The 23,918-nt window shown below is 37.9% G+C and overlaps 1 protein-coding gene across 2 annotated transcripts; it reads right to left on the reverse strand.

Moving 5' to 3' along the window:
* Positions 1–296: 296 nt before the first annotated feature.
* On the reverse strand, positions 297–23,039 carry RIOK3 (RIO kinase 3). 2 transcript variants are annotated; one of them, XM_020968695.2, is made up of 13 exons: positions 22,797–23,039; positions 15,699–15,817; positions 14,533–14,678; positions 14,335–14,442; positions 13,955–14,064; positions 13,172–13,315; positions 12,311–12,438; positions 8,768–8,965; positions 7,523–7,682; positions 6,079–6,159; positions 5,892–5,981; positions 5,300–5,407; positions 297–1,971 (listed from the first exon to the last, which is right to left on the reverse strand). In XM_020968695.2, exons 1-13 carry the CDS (start codon positions 22,857–22,859, stop codon positions 1,864–1,866), a joined length of 1,563 nt encoding a protein of 520 aa, XP_020824354.1. In that variant the 5' UTR covers positions 22,860–23,039; the 3' UTR covers positions 297–1,863. The 2 variants fall into 2 exon arrangements, with proteins under 2 accessions (XP_020824354.1, XP_020824356.1); XM_020968697.1 differs by lacking the exons at positions 15,699–15,817; positions 22,797–23,039 and having other exon boundaries at positions 13,955–14,038; positions 14,533–14,672.
* Between the last annotated feature and the right edge of the window lie 879 nt (positions 23,040–23,918).

The following is a 23,918-nucleotide window of genomic DNA, read 5'->3' on the forward strand; positions in this document are numbered from 1 at the left end:
TTCATAACATGTTCACTTGTGTTTCAGGTCATCATATAACTCCTTGGTTTAGTCAGTCCATTAGGTATTTACTACCTATCTTCCTCTTCTTATGCAAAAATATCTTTTCCCTCTAGAAGGGGAAAATCTCCTTGTGATTTAATATAAAATAATTTCTTTAATAATGAAATACAAATCTGAAGAAACGAGAAAGTGTCAATTAGATCCCCTCACCCTCAGTTTTTGTAAAGGGAACAAGTGGACATCTGGGAATTGAGTTAAAATTTGTAAGAAGGACCCATACGGAAGAACCACCATCGAATGAATGACTTTTTTTTTTTAATTTTTAAAAAAGAGCACTTTCCACAGCACACTGCAAGAATGTCACACAGCAATGGTTTGCTGCTCTTTGTAAAACAGGGTATGTTATAAAACCAAAAATTTTTAAATGTTAAAGGTTTTCAGAATTAGATAGTTTTCTTAATTTATACAATGCATTAAATAATCAGTCATCTTGTCAGAGTACTAAAAACATGGTTTCAGAAGTAATGAATTATTTATCAAAGACTGTATCTCTCTAGAATTCAGCAAAAAGCAACACAAGGGATTTCTTTTACTAAGAAGGAAAAAGGAATCATCAAGTTCATTTTTCAAATGCAGTAGAGTTTTCAAGTCTAAATAGTTAATTTTTACTTTTTATTTCTAGAAAAATGTAATTTATGTTAACACAGAACCAATATGGGTTTTAGAAGGTGTTCCAATTTTACCTAAGTTCTGAGAAAATAACAAAGATGCAGATAATGAACTTCATTGTTAGCCCGGGTATACAATCAATTTTCTTAGAATCTGAAATTAGTCAGTGCTGAATGTTCTGTTGAAACTGAGGTCAAACAGTCTCCTAGTTTATGTAAATTGTGGTACCCCTGAGTTGCATTATACCTAGTTTACTCACATGATTACTTCCAACTGTCTTCCAGCTAGCTTGCTTAGAGCCACTTCAAATAAATGGCTTTCAACTTCACACAGTTACAACTGAGCAAAGTGTAAAATGTACTATATTCTTAAAATAAAAATTTCACCAAAATATGTAAAACATGGTTAAATCTCAAATTCTGTCATCCCAAGTAATTTAAATTTTAGTTCTAAATGTAAAATGCAGGTACATATTATCCTTATCAAACTAAGCCTAAAAGTAGAAAAACCAGAAGTTAAGAAATTTGTAAAACATTCAAATTAAACCTCTCGGATATAATGTGACTTGGAACTATTCAGGAACCTATGATGCCTTGCCTTGAACAGATATGGGCCTGAATCAGATTTTCAATTGTACCAATGGACACACAGTTAATGCCTCTTTCACACAAGTCATTCCAAAACAATTTTCATTCATCACTTTCACTAAGGAAGACCCACATTTCTCTTTAGAACCATGGCCAAGTACTTCATTTGGGGAAGAAAAATTGAGAAAACTGAGAAGAAAAATTGAGAACAAATTCTGCTAAAACTCTTTTTTTCCCCAAATATAGCTGTCCTTTTTTCATACTTAAGAAATATTACCTAAATTTAAAAAAGTATGCACCAAAACACATATGCCCTGAATCATGCAAAAATCATGTCTACTTCAGCTGCAATAACTTAATGCAGCTGAAGAATTAAATTAGCCCAATCATATAAGAGGTAGTGACATTCTATTCTTACAGTGCCAAGCTAAAAACCTCACACATCTGGCACATGGGTCAACAAGGGAAAAAAAAACACAGAAGCACCATTGTACACTCCTCGTGTTTCCTTTTTTGGTATTTCAAGTCACCCACAATTCCACTTGCCACTGGCAGGTGATAATCACCACTGCACCAACATAGTTAGAGGCAGCAAGTGTTGGTGTTATTCATCACATATTATTGGTGGGCCTCCATCATCTTTTAAAAATGAAGCAGATTTCCTTCCATTCTTCTGAACATGATCTTCATTCATCTTCTCCAAAGCTTCTATCTACAAAATTAAAATTTCAAATGTAAAAGAGACTTCTTAAAACACTACATTTGATGTTACAGTTCAAAACTACAAACACTTCAGACAGGCCAGCATTTATGTAGGGCCAATTCCAGGTCACGCCTAATTACAGGACAGTAAAGGCAGTAGGGGTGGAGTGGATAACTGGACTTCTTAAACTGTGGGTTGCCAAAAAATTTGGCCACAGTAAAGGGTTTCTGAACAATCAAAAATTAATTCAAAATGAAAAGTGTAATGAATCCAAGGTGTTTCTGGCAGCGCTTGCCCATGTTGCAGCATGCAACTTCACTGAAGCCTTGGCTCTGAACATGAAGCATTCACACTTTGCACTGTGTTATCCTTGCTGTCATGTCACTCAATGCCAACCAACACTGCCAAAATGCAAAAAGGGGTCAAAAGTGGAAAAAGTTTAAGAAGCCCTGGCCTAGAAGACCTCAATTCAAATCCAGCCCCTGACCCATGATGGCTGTGACCTCTGGCAAATCACAACCTCTCTGTGCCCCAAGCAACTCTCTTTTATTTTATTTTATTTTATTTTCCCCAAGCAACTCTCTAAAGCTGCACAGCTGCACAACAGCTGTTGATTCTCACCAGGAAAATAATTTTTTTCTAAAGCAAAGAAATCAGAGGTCCAGATCACCACACCTCACTGCACCTCCACCCACTCACCCCCCATGATAAAATAGATGCTTAATTACAGGCTAACAGACTAATTATAACTGGTTAATGAATAAGACTGCTTCGTTTAATTCCCAAAGACTATGTAACACCACTAATCTTGCCCTCCCTTTTAATGATGTTGGCAAATAAGCCCACCTACCCAGCTGTGTGCACTGTATATTGAAGGTGGTAAAGCATTATTTGTTCAGTGTAGGAACTAGGTGGGCTTGTAAATATAAACAGGTCAATACATACTCATGTATAATCAATCACTGCTAGAAGAAAACCTTCACAGGATCTTAGATCTATTGGTAGGAGGGATCTCAGAAGTTATGTGGAAGAGACTAGGCAATGTTAAGTGTCTTGTCCAAAATCATAAAAGTCGTAAACATCAGAGGTGGGATGTGAAGCTAGGTGTTTGGACTCCTGTCAGTATTCTTTCCCCCATACCATGCTGCCACTCTTAAAAAGGTGTTACTAAAACAAGCAGCTGATTTTTTTTTTGTTAATTCTTTAAATTTTGTTAATTTTGAGTTCCAAATATCTCCCTTCCCTAATTCCCTCTCCATCCATTGAGAAGGCAAGAAATGATACAAATTATACATATGAAGTCATGTAAAACATATTTCCACATTTGCCACATATGAAAAAAAAAAGAAAAAGAAAGTAAAAAAACATGCTCCAATCTAAAGAGTTCATCAGTTCTCTCTCTGGAGTTAGACTGGCAGCTGATATTTTGAATATTCACAACCTGTCTTCCAATAGCTAAGCTATGCTACCTAACATTTTACATATTTACATTACAACTTATGGGATTTTACAAAAAATAAATTTGCAGAACAATGGTTAATTAAGTTTTCCCCTTAAGATACAGCTCTCAATTATCTAGGAGTTGATGAATGAGTCCATATAATATTAATACAAATAGCTGAGTGCTTACTATTAACTAGAAATATTAAGATATCGTCCTAACTTACAGCTGACCATTTTTTGGCAGAGAACTTGAACTGGTTCTTCCCACACTGACACTCCACTGTCCTCCCTGCATTTTCTCTGGCTGTCTGTCCCTCAGGCCTGAAATTCTCTGTATCCCTCATCTCTGCCTTCTGGCTGCCCTCTCCTTTAAGTCTCAGTTAAAATACCACCTTCTTCAAAAAACCTTTCCTGATCCCTCGTACTGCTAGTGTTGCACTGAGATCATCTCCAATGCATTCTGTATATCTCCTTTGTACATGGCTGTCTGCATACTGTCCTCCCCATTCAACTGTTTTTACTCTCCTTTATATTCCTAGAACTTAGCACAGTGCCTGACACAGTAGGTGCTTATTAAATGCCTGATTTGATATAAAGACTGTGTAATCATTTGATATGTCTATAAACTTTGAAACTATAAAATTATACATGTGATCTATTATGTTGTTTTCAAGTATGTAGTAACAGAAACACTGACTATCCACCCTAAAATAAATAAAATGAAGCAGCTGACTAGCTAATGTCTAAGGTTTCTAGTTCTAACTCCTATGAAACCTATGAATAAATGAGGAAAGCCTGAACTAGGGTGATGCCATCAGAAACAGAAAAAGACAGACTTGAAAGCCACGACTACAAAAGAAATGTGTTAGAACTTCCTAACTGTTTGTTAAGGGTTTAACAGATGGTAGAGGAAGAATGAGTGGTAAAGGAGAAGGAAGAGTCAAAGATTCTACTGAAGGTGTGAATTTGTGTTACTGGTGGAACTAGCGGAATACCACAGTCCTCCCAATGCCTTCCTTTATCAAGGGCAGAAACTGGATTTTTAGGCTTACTCCACTCAACTCTGCTGCTCAGCCTGGTTTCAACTCCACAGAACAAGATGCCCCCATGCTGAGTCCCCCAACCTTCCTTCCCCCACTCCCAATCCCTGATTTTCTGCCTCCTTTTATGTGTTGTCTTCTCACATTAAACTGTAAGTTCTTTTGAGGGCAGGGACTGTCTTTTTGTGAACTGTATCCCCTGAACACATAGCAGGCACTTAATGTTTATTAGATCAGAACAGAATGACAATTACTTCTAATGGGGAAATCTGGAGGGGTAGGTGGTTTCTGAGAAGAGTTGTTTTAGACACACAAAGCTTAAAATGCCAGTGATAGCCAAGAAAATGATTTGCCAGGCAGCTAAAAATACTGAAAATTAGGGAACAGGGCAAGGTTGGATATATCCATTTCAATCAACAGCATAAAGGTTAGATGGCTGAAGATTTAAGTCTTGAGGGATAAATAATTTAGGGGGCAGAAAGAAGGGAAGTAGGAGGAAGGAAAGATAAATACAGTATCCTAGAAGCTTTAAGGGAAAAGAGTTTTGAGGAAAAGATATTTACCAGTAGCATCAAATATCACTGCTGGCTATGTTTTGGTTATTTAGTTTCTCAAGAGAGCATGTGTGGAAGATTAAAAAAAAAAAATCAAACTTTAGATTTCAGACATCAACTAGTCAAATCCCCTCAGGTGGAAATGAAATTTCAATTTTTGTTACTTGTTAGAGGTCTTGACGGAGACAAAGTTGAAATTAAAGGACAAAGTGAAGGTTTTAAATTATCTAGGGCCTGCAAATATCTGTTCTGCCCTTGCCTATCATGACAAATAATTGCACAGCCATTGAAAACACTCACCTCCGCCAGGAAATCAACTTCATTATCTGCTGTTATGTTTAAGCCTGACACAGCATTGAAGAGGTCTCGTTCACCAAGGGCTTCACTTACCCCTCCTTTCTGAAAAAACTAGTAGACAAAGTACAAGATCAATCACTGAGATATTAAAATCAGTTTTTCAAGATGAACACGTTGGGTTATATGTACCTTCACACTACAACTGTAATAGTAGTATATTATTCAAGCCATAATATTCCATAAAAATTTAATTTCCTTTAGGCCTTATTTTAAATCTTTCTTTTTCCATGTCTAAAATATTTAATTTGACATATTACCTCCTTCCATAAATTATAGAAGACAAGTTTAACACACAAAAAGGCTTTGCTTTTCTTGTTCCTTGTTTGTTTGAATTCAAAACCCGCTCCACTAAATAGTATGACTTTGACTGAACTGACTTATTCAACAACTATCTGAATCTATTATCAGGTGAATAGAACTAGTCACTTCACTCCTAAGACTGTGAGGAAAACATTACCCATTTTAAAATGCTTTATAATTACATTCATTGTGAATAACATTCTCCTTTAACCCTAACCCATCATTTAATTCTCACCTGTGATACATTTCTGCAATCTCGAAATAAGAACTCCAGACCGTGAGGATGGGTTGGCTCCACAGACTGACTAACGTCAATCAACCAGACCTAGTTCAAAGGCAAGGCACAAACAGATTTATTCATCTATATAGGAAGTTTCCATTACAACTGTGCAAATGACATTAATGCACTATGAACTCCTCACCTTTCCAGCATGCCACAGCATGTTGTACTCGCTCAAATCAGCATGGACAAGACTGCACTCCTTGTACAACTGCTGCATCATCTATGGGGGAAGGACAAGCACTTAGGGAAAGGTGTCAAATCAGTTCTGTAACTAAATGGGGGAAAAATAATTCTGATAACACTTTAATGTTCCTATTGTCTTGCTGTTCAATTGTTTTTTGGTCATGTCCCACTCTTCATGACCCCATTTGGGATTTTCTTGGCACAGATACTGGAGGGTTTGCCATTTCCTTCTTCAGCTCATTTAAAAAATGAGGAGCTGAGGCAAACAGGGTTAAGTGACTTGTCCAGGGTCACACAGCTAGTAAGTGTCTGAGGCCAGATTTGAACTTAGAAAGGAAGAAGAGTCTTCCTGACCCAAGGCCCAGAACCTTCTATCATCCTACTTTAACATGAAATCCATTCCCCAAGTGTGACAGGTACAATATCCTAAACTCCTACTCCCAGACCCATGCAAGTTAGGCAAATTTTTCTTTTAAAAGTATTGAGACCATCCTCAAGTCTTGACTGGCTCAGGGCACCAAAGGCTCAAGCTGCCGACATCCCTCCTGGCCACCTGAGTGGCCAAAGCAGCCATAAAAAGTTCCAAGAATTACTTGGTTGATGGATCCCTTAGGGCAACTCAGGCAAGGGAGCTTTCTTCAGCTGAATCAATTCAGGGTGTCCTCAATGCTGTTCCCCGTTGAATATCCTCCTCCTGCTATGGCTAAGTAAGACTCTTTCTGTTAACTCTTGAATGATCTCTTGATGTTTCACTTTGTTCCAGCATTGAACCTACTCTGACAGGTGACTGGCCTGAGCCACACCCAGCCCAGAACGCTGTGGGAAATGCAAAAACAAAAGTACTCCCCCTCATTATTCAATTAGAAAAGTAACTGATAAAAGAATGGAGCACTGAAACACATTCTAAGTTTTGTTCCCTCTTACCTATCCCCTAGCTAGCCATTTTAAAAAACATATATGTGCCAAGGGGGAAAATCTTTGGTTTTACAAAAAGAAATTTAAAGTACCCCTTCTAAAAGTATCTGCAAAAGTAAAAACATTTTTATATTTTTGAGCTGTAGCATTTCCAGTATAAACAAGGGAATGAGATACTACATTTTTATAAATATACAATAATATTAAATTTTATTTGGTTAAGTTTGGAGGATAGAATGAATATCAAATTATTGTATCTCATGTTTCTCTGATGATACTAATTGCTACTGATTGAAAGAAAATATAAAACCAAGTATTCATTTATCCAACAATTTAGAAACATACACATCTCTCTATAACTTCAGATACACGAGCAAAAAACTTCCTCAAAACTAGTTTAACATCAGTATGTCACCTCAAAATCTGAAAATGTAGAAATGTAAAAAGAAGTTTCTATAAAAATATTTTTAAAAATTTCAACTTACACGGAGGGTTTGATAGTAGGCCTCTTTCAAGTCTTCACTACTGAGTTTTACTTCCTTTAGTTTGGGAGCTGGGACTTGATCTTTGCCAATAAAAGACATGACCAAAATGTGTTTCTTAAGCATTACGACTTCTGGGCAAGAGATACCAGCCTTTTGCATTCTGGATATGGGGAAAAAACCATCAAGGGCAGTGTCTTTTTAAAAATCAGACAACTATGTCTCCACAAAAATGTATATTAAAACAACCCCCCCCAAAAAAAAACTGCTTGGGGCAGCTAGGTGATGCAGTGGATAGAGCCTGGAGTCAGAAGGACCTGAGTTCAAATGTGGCTCCAGACACCTGACACTAGCTGTGTGACCCTGGGCAAGTCACTTAACCCCAACTGCCTCACCAAAAAAAACAAAACCAAAAACAAAACAACCCCCCCCAAAATTCCCCATCTACTTAGTATTTATCATCTTGTGCCTCATAAATTTTATCTTCTAACTTTTGCATTTATGTAAATATATACTTCAAAAAGTGAAAACAAGTCCCAACAAGATGAGAAGTCATCATGAAACATATTACATTTACTTGAGATCTATTATAACTTGTAAACTGCCCTGAGAAGCAGCAGGGTAAAGCAGAAAGAACTGTCAACAGATGTGGGGCCTCATTCTGGCTCTGGCACAAAACTGAACCTCTCAGAGCCCTGGTTTTCTTAGCTATAAAATAAGGGAGTTGGATACATGATCTCCAAGGTTTCATCTACCTGTAAATTGTTCACTGAAACATAAATCTGAATTATAAATACAATGAAAATTAACACTAGCAAAATGAAAATATTCTGTCATAAAAGTTTACAAATATTTTGTATTATATCTAACACAAAAGCTTAAGAAAATCTTCAGTATCTAATTTGGTACCAATGTAAATGAAAACAGATTATTTAGCCTGTAGAAAAGCAAGCTGAATTTTAAAAAGTAGCTCAGTGATTCAAAAATAATAATAATAAAATAAAGGATTTATACATGGGTAAAATGCCCAGTTACTCTACATTTTCTCAATGTAAAGAGAAAATTTTTTCATTTGGGTTTTGGGAACATTACAACAAAGAGGAAAACATTTCACTGTGGTATTTAAAGACTCTTGTCAAGAGAGTCAGGAAGTTTCCTCATCTAGTAGTCTTTAAATTGACATTCAGGATGCCTAAAACAATGGTGACAGACACCCAAGATCCCTTTTGGCCTTCTGATTTTGTGTACCTTGTCAGATTGTGCATTTCTTTTTCTGCCCACATAGGGATGATCTTTCGTGGATTCAATTTACTGAAGCGATCTTTAAACCTGAAATCATCCTTAATGTATTTGTCGCGATTCTTGAATTCATTAAGAGTTGTTTTAAATACTTTTAGGGCACATTCTGCAGGTATAACCTTACTATCTTCTTTCCCATCTTCCATGCTGATATATAAAGGGGAAAAAAGAGTCAAGTCAGTGCATATTTCCAGATTCTAAGTAAGGCCTTTTCTAACTGAATATTCTAAGACAAAACAAGTCTTTGAGCAGAACAGAACTTCAAAAGAACGTGACTATTTTGAGAAACTATCAAACCTTTTTTTCCTCAAAAAGGTCCACAAATCTTGAATCATGAAAACTGTGGTTTTAATAGACAATTTTCAGCTGCATGACAGTAATTTTTCAGCAAGACTCAGTAATATAATTTCCCCCTTAACGGTTCTGATAATAAACCCAAGAAACAAATAAATGATGTTTTAAAAAGAGGCTAGATTCTCATCTATTTGTAGACTAGGTGTGATAGATATAAGAGGAAGACAAAATGAACTTTCCAGGTATCTTCCAAGTCTGATTATATGAGCAACTCATTATCTGGTGTACCTAAAACTGACAATCTGGACCCCCTCAAGTCCTTTTTCATATTATCATCAGACTGGTAGAGTGGAAGATGCTGTAAATATGTGTATCTTGATTTCAGATGGCCTGAAGTTTTTCATGACGTCTTCACAAGCAAGTAAGGAAAATGTGGCTTGGGTAAAAGTCCAGTCACATGATTAGGTTAAAAGAAAATTCAACTGACTGAAAGCCAGGTGGAATCAAAGCCTTATTCTCTGTGACTCCTCAGACTAAAACACTCCCTGGCTACCTCTTTTCTATATCTATCCCCATTAGAATATAAGCTCCTTGAGGTCAAGGACCAAGACTTACTTTTAAAATTTGTATCCCCAATACTTAGCACAGTACAGACCTGACACATGTAGTCAGCTTTTATTATGGTTTTGATCCATTAATGGCTGAATAATCATAACTAAAAAATGATGAGCAATGTCAACCAGAAAGGATTTGTCAATGGTGTGCTAGTAGACTTTGTATTTTGTCCCAAACTGGTCAATTCTTCCATCAACTACTTGTATAAAGACAAAAGGGGCATGGAACAATGGCCTAAAAATAAAAAATCTTGCACTTAAGACTGATAATGAACAAAATATGTTTTGAGGAGTCATGAAAATAGTTCCCATAAAAAAGAACTTAGCTGACTACAAGACAGTGTGCCGATAAAGTGACACGGCTGTCAAAAAAGCTTGTTCTATCTCACGTTCACAGAACAAGGAAAGTAACTGTCACGCTCATCTGCCATGGTAAGACCATGCCAGAAGCACTCTAAGCACTACATTTCAAGAGATCACCAGAGAGCCAAGGGTCTGGGAACATGTATGAGAAACTGTTGAAAGAACCGGGAAAGTTAGACTGAATAAATGCCAGGAGCAGGTGAAATAAGGAAGGTGGTGATGAGGGCAAGAAGAGAACATGATAGCTGTTGCCTTCCAATATATGTGAAGGGAGTTACCCTACAGGCCTCTAGAAGGGAGAAATGTGAAGTATCACCTTCAGGCTTCCCTAGTATTGTTCCCTTACCTGAAAGGCCCAATACTTCTGTGATTTTCCTGTCCATTTTTCTAGTTTTGAGGTCAAATTACCTCTCCTCTTCCATTAATTCTTCTTCCTCAAGTCCCATAATACTTAAACTCTGTATCACTGGATTCAAAGTTTTTCAGTTTATACTGGGCCTCAAACTCATTTCCTCCAACCATATCAAAATGTGATTGGAAAATGCTTAACAAAATAAATTAAAACATAATACAGACTGTTAATTTGTGGTTTTCTAAATCCCAAAGGGATCTGTTTCTATTGAGTTTGACAGCACTGATTTATACATTTCTTTAATTTCACTACACCTGTCTGTCTTAACTGTTAAGGTAATTATAGTCATCAGTAAAAAGTGACAAAAGGTTCTACAGAGCACCTCTTGAAGTGCCACTGGATTTGAGATACCTCAACTTTTATCACCCAATTAAACACCTTGTTATACTTAACCTTCTAAAAAGGTTGCCTCGTTAATAGTATCTTCATAATTAAATTTCATGGGCTAACTAAGCCCATATCTTAATCTCTTGTATCCTCAATAGCACCTATTGTAGTAATTGCTTTGAAAAAGACTGATTGGCCAACCTGGGAATATAAAACAGCATGTTCCTTGTGTTTAATATTCCTTTTCTCTTTAACGTGAAAACTAAGTATTCCCTGTCTCTATTTATACTGAGAAAAGCAATATATTTGGGGCAGGGGAGGGGCAGCAGCCATATAACAGAATCCTAGTGTATCCTCTCTACTTCTTGCTCTGAGGAACAATCAAACCAACGCTACCATTTCCTCTGGAAAGAGACTTCATGGACAGCCCTTTTTTCCCAGCTTTGTTACTTCTCAAACCGTTAACTCCCTCCCCTGGTTACCATTCCTCTCCATGTTCTCTCCCCCATTAGAATGCAAGCTTAGTGAGGTGAGAGACTGTCTCATTTTTGTATTGTACACCCAGCACTTAACAGTGTTTGGTATATTGCCAAATACTTAATAATTTTCTTTGTTCCTTCATAATGTAAGAATTACCTAACTCTCCATAGTCCACCATTATCAGATAAGTTTTATCTGCCTCTCCTAGGTGTCATACAATTTACAGCCAACTAACTCTTCCAAAACTACTCTACTCTTTCCCATGCTACAGGGGCAAAAGCATGCTCTAAGCCAATGCATCTCAAAATGAAGGTATTGAAAGCTGATCCACACATATAAAATAGATCAATACTAGGACCTCCTTCTATCTATTGCCCTAGCAACACTTTTCCTGGAACCGAAAAAAGGCCTCCTACAAAGTACACTTTTGCCCCCATTCCCCACCTGAAGAATCATAGAAGCTGTCAGTAGTCACCTTCCCCATTTAGAGTCCAGTGTCCTCCATCCCCCAAAAGGAAACCTTTTGGATTTATTGGATTTGCAAATCTGTCTGCACCTTTTGGTTCAAGTGAGTTTTTTGGGAGGGGTCTCTGTGTGTGTGTGTGTGTGTGTGTGTGTGTGTGTGTGTGTGTGTACATGTACATATAGCTTAATGAAGTCAGAAAAATTTTCTAGCAAAGGTATTATGAACTAAAAGAGTTTTATATGTAACAGAGGCTTTCAAATATTTCTCTTTCCTTCAGTTAAAAAAAAAAGATAGTTTCTTATGAACATTTCATTTAAAAAAGGGATTCTTCTACTTTTAAATGCCACTTCAATTTATCATCATAGCATGAAAGTGAGCCCAGGGTCTCAAAAGAGCCTGCCACATTGAGCAAATAGAAGTATTTAAAATATATAGAGCACAGCTTTATAAATAACTACTACTATAAGGGGGAAAAAGGTGTCCTTGACCCATACAGTCTCTCTGAAGATTTTTTTGGGAATATTTTGCTTATTTACCTCCCTCCATATGCATGAAAGACAACAGATTCCTTTCCTGTACTAATACAGCCAGTGATTGTCTCCAGAATTCCAGAATTGACCATCTTGTACATAAGTAAACGTGTTTTAGGATCTACTGCTTTTTCCTGTAAAAATAAAGGATTACACATGCAAAAGATTACTCAATCACACCCCCCCCAAAGTGGAAATATTTTCATACTCTTTCAAGTGTGGTTAGATTTTTCTCTCTCCCACAGTCTGACAACAAGTTTGGTCACTTAATTTTCTTGCTACTTAAATGTATCTCCAATGTAACTCATATGTACTACTGAAGTTTGATTATAAATATAAAAAGCATTAATCAAATAAATCTTTTTTTTGAATGAAAAATCCTGAAATATTCATCAGTATATAGACTATAGATTTTACTTTAACACTGAACATGTAAAAATTACAGTAAATTAGGGAATAATAATCTAGAAAGTTAAGTGTTTTTAAAAAATTATTTGCAGTTTTGATTTGAAAGGCCCAATGTTGTTAAAAATATTTTGGTCCAGTCCTTCGATTTTGTTCACATAGGAACACTAAATGAGCAAATTCCCTTTACCAATTCAAACTGCCACCAGCTCTGCAACGCAGAGTGTCTTAGAGTTGCCTGGGGCATTGAGAAGTTAAGTGACCTGCCCAGGTTCACACAGCTATTTTGTGTCAGGGGCAGGAAGTGAACCCAGGTCTTTCTGACTCAAGAGACAGCATATCTATGATATGCTGCCCCTCCTGTTACAAGATACCACCAAAAAAAGTAAATATCCTAAAACCAAAGTGAAGTGTTTAGCCTATGTCTTTTCACCCAGGACGCAAGAATCTGAGAGCACTTACTGCTGTAGAATGTTCCTTTTTCTCATGGACACGGGCACTCCGACGTTCCTCAGAGTAGGCATGTTGTTTTAAAGCATTAAAGACCTGATTTGGTAGTTTTAAATCCATCCCAATTCCATCTCCTACCTGGAATCCAGGTGCAAACTACCAATGGAAATTTAAAATGTTATTATTGTTATGCTACAATATAAAGGATCACTAAGGCTCAGCCCTAACTACTAAGAACTTAAAATGAGACAGAAGACCTAAATAATGCAAACATTTCTTACAGTTATTTCTAGGTTTTCCTATAATATTTCCTTGGTACTAGGGTTTACAAGACATTAGAACCCATAGACATGACACATAAAGAAACTAATATTCACTTACTACCAACTATAATAATTCTTTCCAGAAAACCAAAGTAACCAACTGTAGCATTTTTCAAACCAAGATGAAATTGGTTTTCAAACTGAAAAGCTTAAGGTATAGAATTATCTACCAAGATACTTGTGATCCCTTAGTTTAAGCAACAAATATATCATTTTGATCTAAAGTTCCCTAAAATTCTCATTTGCATTCAAATTTTTGCAAAAGTTTCTTCTGTCAATTGAAGTGTTTAAAATAAAAATTATACTTTTCCCAGAAGTATTCTATATTTCTTCTTATTCAATTAAACATGCTTTTAGAACATGGCACTTTTTTATTTGACAGCTTGAGAGCTAAGAATGGCTTTTACATTTTTAAATCTAAGTGGCCTGGAGACCATAGCCTTATGACCCAGACACATATTCCATAACTTACATTTTCCATTCGTGCTGTATTCTTTCTTCCACACACTACTTCATCATGTTTGGTGGTAATATCTTTTCCTTTTCCAATAAAACCCTTTTTGGGAGTAGGAACAGGTTTAGCTATAGGTGACCAAGGCAAGGGAAATAAATAATGAACAATAACCTGAGATATTCAATATTTTAAAGCTAAAAGACAGGTAAACTAAATGGTAAATTTTCAGTCACTCATTTCTAGTCGATGAATCCAATGACAAAACATAAAATGGAAGAAAATTGAAAAAAAAAGCAAGGAGAAAGAATGTAAGAAGCTAAAAGGAGGTCTCTCCCTCCTCCCTTTTCACTGATGATCTTCCACCCTCAACATACACAAAGGGAATATAAACCTGGTACCTGCTCTGTAGGGATCATGGCGAGTGTCCTGCCAGTCAACTTCATCTTCAGAGCTATCACTGTCCTCATAAGGATGCACCATTCGATAATTTTCAAAGGAAATGGAAACTTAAAGACATACAACATTTGAAGATTTATTTAGCAAAATGTTATTCACATTTTCTACCAGCCAATGGAGTTCATACAATACAACAGTACCTTTGCTATCTCCATTGAACTTCTTTTCTTCACGCCGAAGTTGGGCATCATATTCTCTGTCAAACTCCATCTGCAGCATCTGAGCCAGCATTAGATCACTAGAAGTATCAATATTTTCTCCAGTAACAAACGGTCCTTCAGCAACACTATCCAAAATAAGAAAATATAAAACTCATAAAATCCTTTAAGTACAAAGATGATCCAATGTCCCCAGGAAAACCATTTTCCAGGACATAGTTAGCAATGGTGAAAGGGTAAATCTAACCATTAAATACAGCTTCCACATCACAGGGTTAGGGATGCAGCACCCCTGCGGATCTGGAAAATCCACATAAAAATTTTTGGCTCTCCCTTCCTACCAGAGAAGAAGTCTGAATTTTTTCTTTTATGGGGTATTTACAGTACCTTCTTATAAAATTTGGGTTGATATTATACAATATTATACATATATTTTATGCATTTCTGAGTTTCTAAACTTTTTCGTCATCTGCTGGCCTTGATGTGTTGTCTGCGGCTTCTGCAAAACTCACAAAAAAGTTCCCATTTAATTTCTTATGCCAACCTGCAACATAACGAAAGCACTATGGGGAAAGTCAAGATATGGAAGAGATAACTGTATTACCACTCCCTGTTCCCCCTGTGACCAATGACATAACATTTAAGAGACAGTTGGTCAGTTTGGGAGTGCAATGATGGAACAAAAAGCAAAATGGCCCACACGGAAATCCAAAGAAATGACAGCTTCACTAGTCTCCTACTCACAAAGGGAAACAATGAGAAATAGATTCACTACACATATTTTGGCCATAATTTGGCTCTACTGCACTATTCAGTATATAAAACTGCTTTTTAGAAAAAGAAGTTCATTTTTTGCTCAATAAGATAAAGTCTAAAAAGAACTGTTTATATAGTCACTGATTTAGAGCTGGAAGGCATACAGGCACACGTGCATAACATGTGGTCCAACCCTTTCATTTTATAGATGAAGGAGCCCCCCAAAGTGGCTTTCCTCAGTGCTTAGAATGGTACTTGGCACATAGTAAGTGCTTAATAAATGCTGGCTTACTTTCTAAGTTTACATAGGTAGAAGGGTAGAACAGGAATGTGAATCTAGGTCCTTTAACAATTTAAATAGAAAATTAGGGTTCTTGGCAAATTTAACTTACGCAACAGCTTCTGGAAAAGCAGTGGCTTCATCTTCTAATTGTAACTCTTTAGCTAATTGTTCACTCATTACATCAGCCAAGGAACATGATATTGTGTTTTGAGGGGTACCCCAAGGACACTATAAGACAAATAAAGTTTAATTATATTTCACAATTTATAATTCATTCATAATTTATAATTTTGTTTCTACATCACAGTACACTTTGCCAAGTTACACCAAATGTAGATTTATATCTTGGAGATTGAACAATATTCACATTTAATAAGATAACTGATGAAATTAAACACCTGAGTCCAAAAGCAAAATATTGTCTCTTAAAAATCAATTACAAAGTGGAAAAAGTAGCACATAATGTAATCTCTGCTGCTGGGGAGTCTGATGCTAGTGGAACACTTGAACCCCAGAGTTCTGAGCTCCAGTGGACTATACCAATTTTCACTAAATCCATCATCTATGATGAACAGAGGGACTACCCAACTTCCAAAAGTGGGCTAAAATGGCCCAGGCTGAAAACATTAACAGGTCAAAGCTTCTGTGCCAATAGGCATAGACTGGAGTACCTGAGGGGCTAATGTACTTCCAGACTGAGCAAAATAGGGAGACCCAGTCTCAAATCAATCATAATATTCAGGAAAAAAGAAGAACGCCAAATATGGTAAACAAAGATATACTATTATAAGAGCTCTTCAAAAAAGGGACGCTTGTAGTTCTTGATGGCTCTACCATCAGTGTACTCTCATTTCCCACCTGCTACTTTGGACTTGGCTCTGCTCCCACGAACATCATCATCAGGAATCTTATCATACTGCAAGAGTGTATCACCTCGAAATGATCCAACCATTCTGGAGAACAATTTGGAACTATGCCCAAAGGGCTATAAAAATATGCATACCCTCTGACCCAGAAAAGCACTTCTAAGGCTATATCCCAAAGAAAGCATACAAATGGGAAAAGGACCCACATGTACAAAAATATTCACAGCAGCTCTTTTTGTGGTGGCAAAGAATTGGAAATTGAGAGGATGCCCATCAATTGGGGAATGGCTGAGCAAGTTGTGGTATATGAATGTAATGGAATACTATTGTGCTATAAGAAATGATGAACAGGCTGACTTCAGAAAAACCTGGAAAGACTTATATGGCCTGATGCTGAGTGAAATGAGCAGAACCAAGAGAACGTTGTACATAGTAACAGCCACGTTGTGTGATGACTAATATTGATAAATTTAACCCTTCCCAGCAATACAAGGATCTAAGACATCTCCGGAGGCCTTGTGATGGAAAATGCTATCCACATCCAAAGAAAGAACGACAGAAGTTGAATTGCTATTTTTTTTCTCTTCTGTTGAGTTTTGTTTCCTCTTTCTGATGGTTCCTCCTATTGGTTCTAATTTTTACTTACAACATCACTAATGTGAAAATATGTTTAATAGGAATGTAAATGTGAAAATATGTTTAATAGGAATGTAAATGTATAGCCTATTATCAGACTGTGCATTGTCTTGGGGAGAGTGGTGGAGAGGAAGGGGGAGAAAAATTTTAAACTCAAAAGCACATGGAAGTGATTATTGATAAATCAAAATAAATTAATAAAATAAATAGAAAAAAAAAAGAGCGTATTACCTCACCAGTACCCTTAGTACCCTCTTCCTCTCTGACTGGGTTCTGTGGAATGAAGAGCTCCTCCCCAAACTTCCAAGTAAAGAGGGAACCCAGATCAACCATCTCTTCATTTCCCACCTGGCTATGCAGCTCTGGACAGGTACCTTCCTCCTCCAATCCCTCCCCTTTTGGCTTCCTTTTGAATACTGTCCTTCCCCTATTAAATTGTAAGCTTCTTGGGGGCAGGAACTGTCTTTTCTTTTTTCTCCACATTCGTATCCCCCAGTGCTTACCACAGTGTCTGGCACACATAAGCACTTAATAAATGTTAACTGATTGACATGCCCATTTTTCCATAGAAGCCTAAATTTACCTCTGCAATTTCTACTCATTATTCTTAATTCCACCCTTTGAGGCCAAGTAGAGCAAGTCTAATAATCATTCTATATAACAGCCCTTCAAACACACAAAAGCTCTCATCTTCAATCATTACCTGCACCTCCCCCCCAATTCCCACCCCTTCATTCCTTTCTTATCTAAGCTAAGCATGACCATTTCCTTCAACTAGTCCTCTTATAGAATGATTTTGAGCCCTTTAACGGTCTTAGTCACCCTTTCCTGGCCACTTTCCAGTGTATCAATGTCTTTCCTAAAATAGGGCATCCAGCCATAACTGAAGAGAACACTCCAGATAGAGTGTGACTACAGCAAAGTAGAGAAGGTCTATTACTTCCTGTAATGAGTAAGAATAGTGGACTTGAAGACAAAAAAACCCAAGTTCAAATCCTGCCTCTTAATGACATTTAATGGGCAAGTCATTTGGCCTCAACATATCTCAAGTTTCCTCATCTGTAATACAGGGATAAAAATAGTGCCTACCTCCCAGGGTTGTCATGAGAATCAAATGAAATAATGTATGTACAGCTCTTTGCAAATCTTGAAGCACTAAGTGCTAATTATTATTATTATTTTTGCTATTGTCACTGCTACTCCTCCTTCCCACTCCCAGATAACCTTGTCTCTCTTTAATGCAACCTAAGATCATGTTAGTTCTTCTGGCTGCCTCAATCACTATTAACTCATTCTGAGCCTCAAGCCTACTAAGATCTTTTTCAGACAAACTGCTATCCTGATATATTTCCTCCATCCCTACTCAATACCATTTTATTATATTCTGGCCAATATGGTAGCCTGTCAAAACCCTTTTGGATCTTGACTCTAATGTAGGGGTTCTTAAGCTATAGTCCATAGATCTGAATTGATTTCAAGGGGCCTATGAACCTAAACGGAAAAAAAAGATTACTTTCATTTTCACCAATTTCTAACGATAATTTAGCATTTCCTTCAATTATGAATGTAGGCAAAAAACATGATTACAAGAAGTGGTCGATAGCTTCACTAGACTACCAAAAAGGTCTGTGATATACAAAATGGTTAAGAACCCCTAATTTAATGTGTCATCTGAGCAACTGATAAATTTATTAAAGTATATAAATACATATATATGTACGTATATAAAATCAGTCAAGTTGTTGCCTTGAGCTCTTTATGTCCCAAACTAAACTTATCTTTCCTGGCCTCTGCCCCTAATTGGCTCTTCATCTACCTCTGAATCACACTCAAGCATTTTTTGGACTTCAATAATCTTAAGAGAATCCCATGCCCATCAGTTGGGAAATGGCCAAAGAAGCTGCATATAAGAAATGAAAAGCAAGGATGATTTTCAGAAAAACCCGGAAAGACTTAATATGAACTGTTGCATAGAGAAGGGAACAGAACCGAACATTGTACATAGTAACAGCAACTGTAAATGACTTAGCTTACTCTCAGCAATACAATGATCTAAGAAAATCCCAAAGGACTAATGATGAAGAATATTATCTGCCTCCAGAGAAAGAAGTGATATTGACTGAATACAGACTGAAGCATGCTATTTTTCACTTTCTTTCATTTTTTCTTTTATTCTAGCCTTCTTGTACAACATGACTAATATGGAAATAAATTGCACACGTATAACCTATATCTGATTGCTTACTGTCTAAGGGGGGGGGAGGAAGGAAGGGATAAGCGTTTGGAACTCAAAACTTTAAAAAAAAATGTTAAAAAAACAAAAAGAGAATCCCAACTCTCTCTGAAAGGATTCCAGACTCCTCTGCCTCTGGCACTAGGGCTTTCACCTTTAAGGCTGTATTCTGCTGATCTCTAAACCCAGGCCCATCTTTCCATCTGCCCTGATGCTGATATTCTACTTCTTCTCACCTGAACTAGCACAGTCCAAACTAAGCTTCCAGGAGCTATGTTGCAAAACCCCAGAAACAATTCTTCACGTGCCATCCAGCTATCTCCCCAGGCTACCTTGCCATCCACTTCTGACCTGCTTCTCCTCAGCCAGGTCAGTACCCCTTTTCTCATTACTCATATCCAGATATACAATCTGTTAATGTTTTCTTAATACATGTCATCTTTGTTCCTTCTCCATCACAACCACTTAGTACATATGGTCCCTCAAGATCAGATGACAGTCTCACTGCTGGTCTAATTGCTATTCTTTCCCGTTTCCAACATGCTCTTCATACCCACCACCGAGATAATTCTTCAAAAACTAACAATTTAATTAGATATAGATCCCCTGCAATGCTAGGTACTACCTAAGTATGTGTTAATGACTTAATGCAAATATTAAAAAAATAGAAAAGAGATGATTTAGAGGGATTGCCAGACTGGTCCAAGGCAATGTTTGCTTTTGACATTCTTCCACATTCATTTTCTCTCTTCTGGTGCTTTCAGACATTTCTAGGAACTCATTTCTCTCATTCTTACAATTAGCCGATTATCAACTAATTCTGCTCAGGAATAATCAAGACATTAGCTTATAGACCCTAAAAGGGGAATACACATTGGGACAACACCATAGCCCAGGGATGGGCCTATGGAATCAAATCTAAACTCAAACTAGCATTCAAAGTCATCCACAACCTGACTTCCCCTTACCTTTACAAGGTTATCTAATAATACCAACATATCCACAATGTACTACTTTTTAGTCCCTCACTTCCTTCAAAAGCTCAGTAGAACACCACCTCCCCTTGCATGAGGCCTTTCCTGATCTCCCTTCTCCCCACCTTAGTGCTTCTCCCCCTAAATTACTTAGTATAGAGTCGTACAAACGTACACATTGTTTTTCACAACAGAATGTAAGCTTGAGACCAAGGGCTGTAAAATATTTGCTTCTGTATTCCTAAGTCGTTTAAATAAACCCATGATTTAGTGAATATTCTCCAAAAATCTCCCTACCAGCCAAGATTACTGCTTCATTGTTTCTAAATTTAATAAAAACATTAAACATAAAGTTCCTTACTAAGAAATATTCTTCCTACTCATTAAATGGTAAGGGTTATATCCTACTGTGTACCCCCCATCTTTTACCCTAGTACCTAAGCACGGAAACAGCCAGACTAAAATGTAATTTTATAGATGTGACTGGAGACAAATTCAAATACATCACCTCCACCCCTTTAACGCATCTTAAAAAAAAATATTTGCTCTAAAACTTAGAGCAAATTTTGCCTTTCTTCACATTCTTTGTCAGCTTCATTACAGCAATTGTCTGGTTTAACTAGTATTTATTAACACTACTATACTCAATTATTTTTAAAGTCAGTAACTTATCAAAAGAAATACACAAAATTAACACACTTAACCATAAGCAGAGATTAAGCAACAAAGGAACTTCTGCTGGGGGGGGGGATGGAGCCTGCTCTTCTGAATCACTTTCAGGAAAACCCTCCATCACAAGTTTTCATTTTAGTTCTTACCGTCCCCATCTCCTCCACAACCTTACCAACTATCTTGCTGGCTTGGGTACCCTTCCTTTCCTCTAGCCAGGTCTGGAATTATTAAAAAAAAAATCAATTCTGTCAGAGTTCCTGGATTGAGATGTGTCAATATACTCTCTATGGCTCACCTCACCATCCCTGTGACTTTCTGGACCAAAATGCCCTTCTTTGGACCCTACTTTCCTAGCTGTGCTGTGCCCCACCCACATAGTGGAGCCAACAACACCTAGCAACATAGTGCTTCACTTTGAAAAGCAGGAATCCTCGGCTTTTGATTTGTATCCCAACTGCTTAGCAGGAAGCAATGGGCTGCTTAAGCTGTAAGTGCTTTTTCAGTCATTCATTCAAGCTCATACATAATACGCTGGGATAATACCTTTTTCTTCCAAACACAGGAAAGTAATGTTTTATGTAAAATACAATATCTGAAAGGCTTAAGTGTTTAATTTTTCTTTATATTACTTAAAAGACCGTTAGTGCTTTCCTGAAAAATGTAAAATCATGAGACTAAAAATACCATCTAGTATCACTTCTATATTACTAGTGGCCTTGATGAATAGGTCCAGATACGTAATGTAAAACTCACTCTATCAGTCAGCAAACAAAAAAACTCACTAACATGGTTCAGATGAAGCTAAGGTGATTCTCATTACTTTAAAAAAAAATTCTATAGACATTTAAATGAATACAAACTTATTTTCTTTAAACTCACCTGTAGCTAAACGATTTTTTTTAGGAAGATATGTAACCTAAAGTCCCATATAAGATCCCCTAAGCGACTACGCACTCAAGGTAAAAAAAAAGCAACTTCTGAAACCAGAATTTTTATCTATTCATCTACTTGTTGGCAACAAAATTCTAGAAACAAAAGCAAGTTTCAGCAAACTAAAACACACACATCACAACCAATATGAGGACAGAAAGAAATGGCGATTCATTCTCCTATACAATGATTCATTCTGGCTTTATTTAATAAGCACGTCTGACAACGGATCATGAAAAGAGAAAACGTGAAATGTTAAGTATTAGGTTTCAGCTCATAAGTAGACCACTGATGTTGAAAACTAAGTGAAGTAAACCTCAGTACTTCTTTGGCCCTGGATGGGGAAAGCCTAGTGCTACCTTTACCACATCGATGTTTAAAAAGAATTGTGAGGGGCCCCTCACACTTGCTGGGAGAGAGGTAGGAATAATTCTAGCAACCACTGGCCACTACAAACACCAAACCGCCCTCGGGAGAGCTGGTTTATAATTACCAACGCTTCCAGCTCCTTTTTCAAAAAGACACAATGGAGGGGGTAGAGATCACCGAGAGCTTCAAAAAGGAAAAAGGTAAAGTTGGGAAAGCCCAGAAGCCATCGCTTCGCAGTTTCGAGGAGAGGAAAAAGCCCCCCCCCCTACAGGAACACGAGGACCTCGGGGAATCGCGGTTTTCTCTCCTCACTCCAGCTCATCTCCACCCCCCCATCCCCGTCCCGAAGGGAAAGCCCCTCCCCCATTAGCCTCCCCATCTTTTCTAAAGATCAAGGACCCCACACACACACCTCCGCCCGACGGAAGACTTCCGATTCAGCGTCTCAGAGCCTCGAAGAAGGGGCTGCTGTTTGGGGGAGGGTCGTCGCCACCACCCCCAGGCCTCCTAACCCTCTCGCCCCTCACCTTGTTTGGCCCCCAAGCCGACCCTGGCCTGGGCTCAGAAGTGGTGACACCGACCAGATCCATCTGCAAGGGATACAGGTACAGAGCAGCGAGAGACAGGAAGAGAGAGCGAGCACCGTAGAGGTGTAGGATGAGGAGGCCGAGACGGCGGCGAGACCCGGTCAAGACGGCGGCAGCGGGAGCCGGAGGCGGAGGTGACAGATGGCGACGGCGGCGTCCGGAACTGAACCTCTTCTCTCCCGCCCTCACTCCGGCGACGATCGCTTCCCATTGGCCCTCCCTCCAAGCGCTTCCGCTTACGTTAGCTCGCCTCCCCCGCCCCACCCACTCGGGAGCGTGACCTCACTTCCGGCTCAGACTCTGGGCTGAGGGCGTTTGCTCCCTTCTTGTTTTCTAATCCCCAGGACAGTCTTAGGGGGAGGGGAAACGGTACTGGGGAGGGGGAAGGGTGTGTCAACTCTTGGCAGCTGCGGCCTGATGTCGTTGCACTCCTCTCTGTAGGTTCCTGGTGAGGGATATTAGTGACACCATTAGACCTGCCTAAGCCACCCACTGAAATTGATCTGAAACTGATCAGTGACTCAACAGCATCTCATTTATCCCAGTATTGATTTGGGGAAATGGGCCTCTATTAGAAGAGTCAGGAGGAGCTTTGGAGGTGATGGTTGTCGACCTTTTTGTTAGTTAAAGACGCAACAGACTAGGTGATAAGTAAATTCATATTGTTTATCCCCTTAAATTAGCCACATGTACATGGAGCCAGAGCTTTAACTCTGACTGACTCAAGCAATTTTAGGAGGACATTTAAACCCTGACTCAGGATGTCTGTGTTACTCAATATATGTGTGTGTGTATATATGTATGGATATATGTGTATGTATCCTCCATATGTTTTTAACATATAGCATGAGAAAGGAAGTTTTTTAGTTGAATAGGTCTTAAACACAGTAAGACCAGAGAAGTAGTCAATTGAAATTACAGACCCAGGATATCAATGTTTTCCTTACATAACATATGTCCATAGGATACCAAATAAGAAAAGTCCCACTATTTAAGAGAGTGTCCATCCCAGGTATCCTGTACCTAGTGATCACAAACAGAAAGAATGCTGGTCAGTTTCAT

Source organism: Phascolarctos cinereus, unplaced genomic scaffold, assembly GCF_003287225.1.
Source record: "Phascolarctos cinereus isolate Bilbo 61053 unplaced genomic scaffold, phaCin_HiC Scaffold_4;HRSCAF=312, whole genome shotgun sequence".
Taxonomy (NCBI): domain Eukaryota; kingdom Metazoa; phylum Chordata; class Mammalia; order Diprotodontia; family Phascolarctidae; genus Phascolarctos; species Phascolarctos cinereus.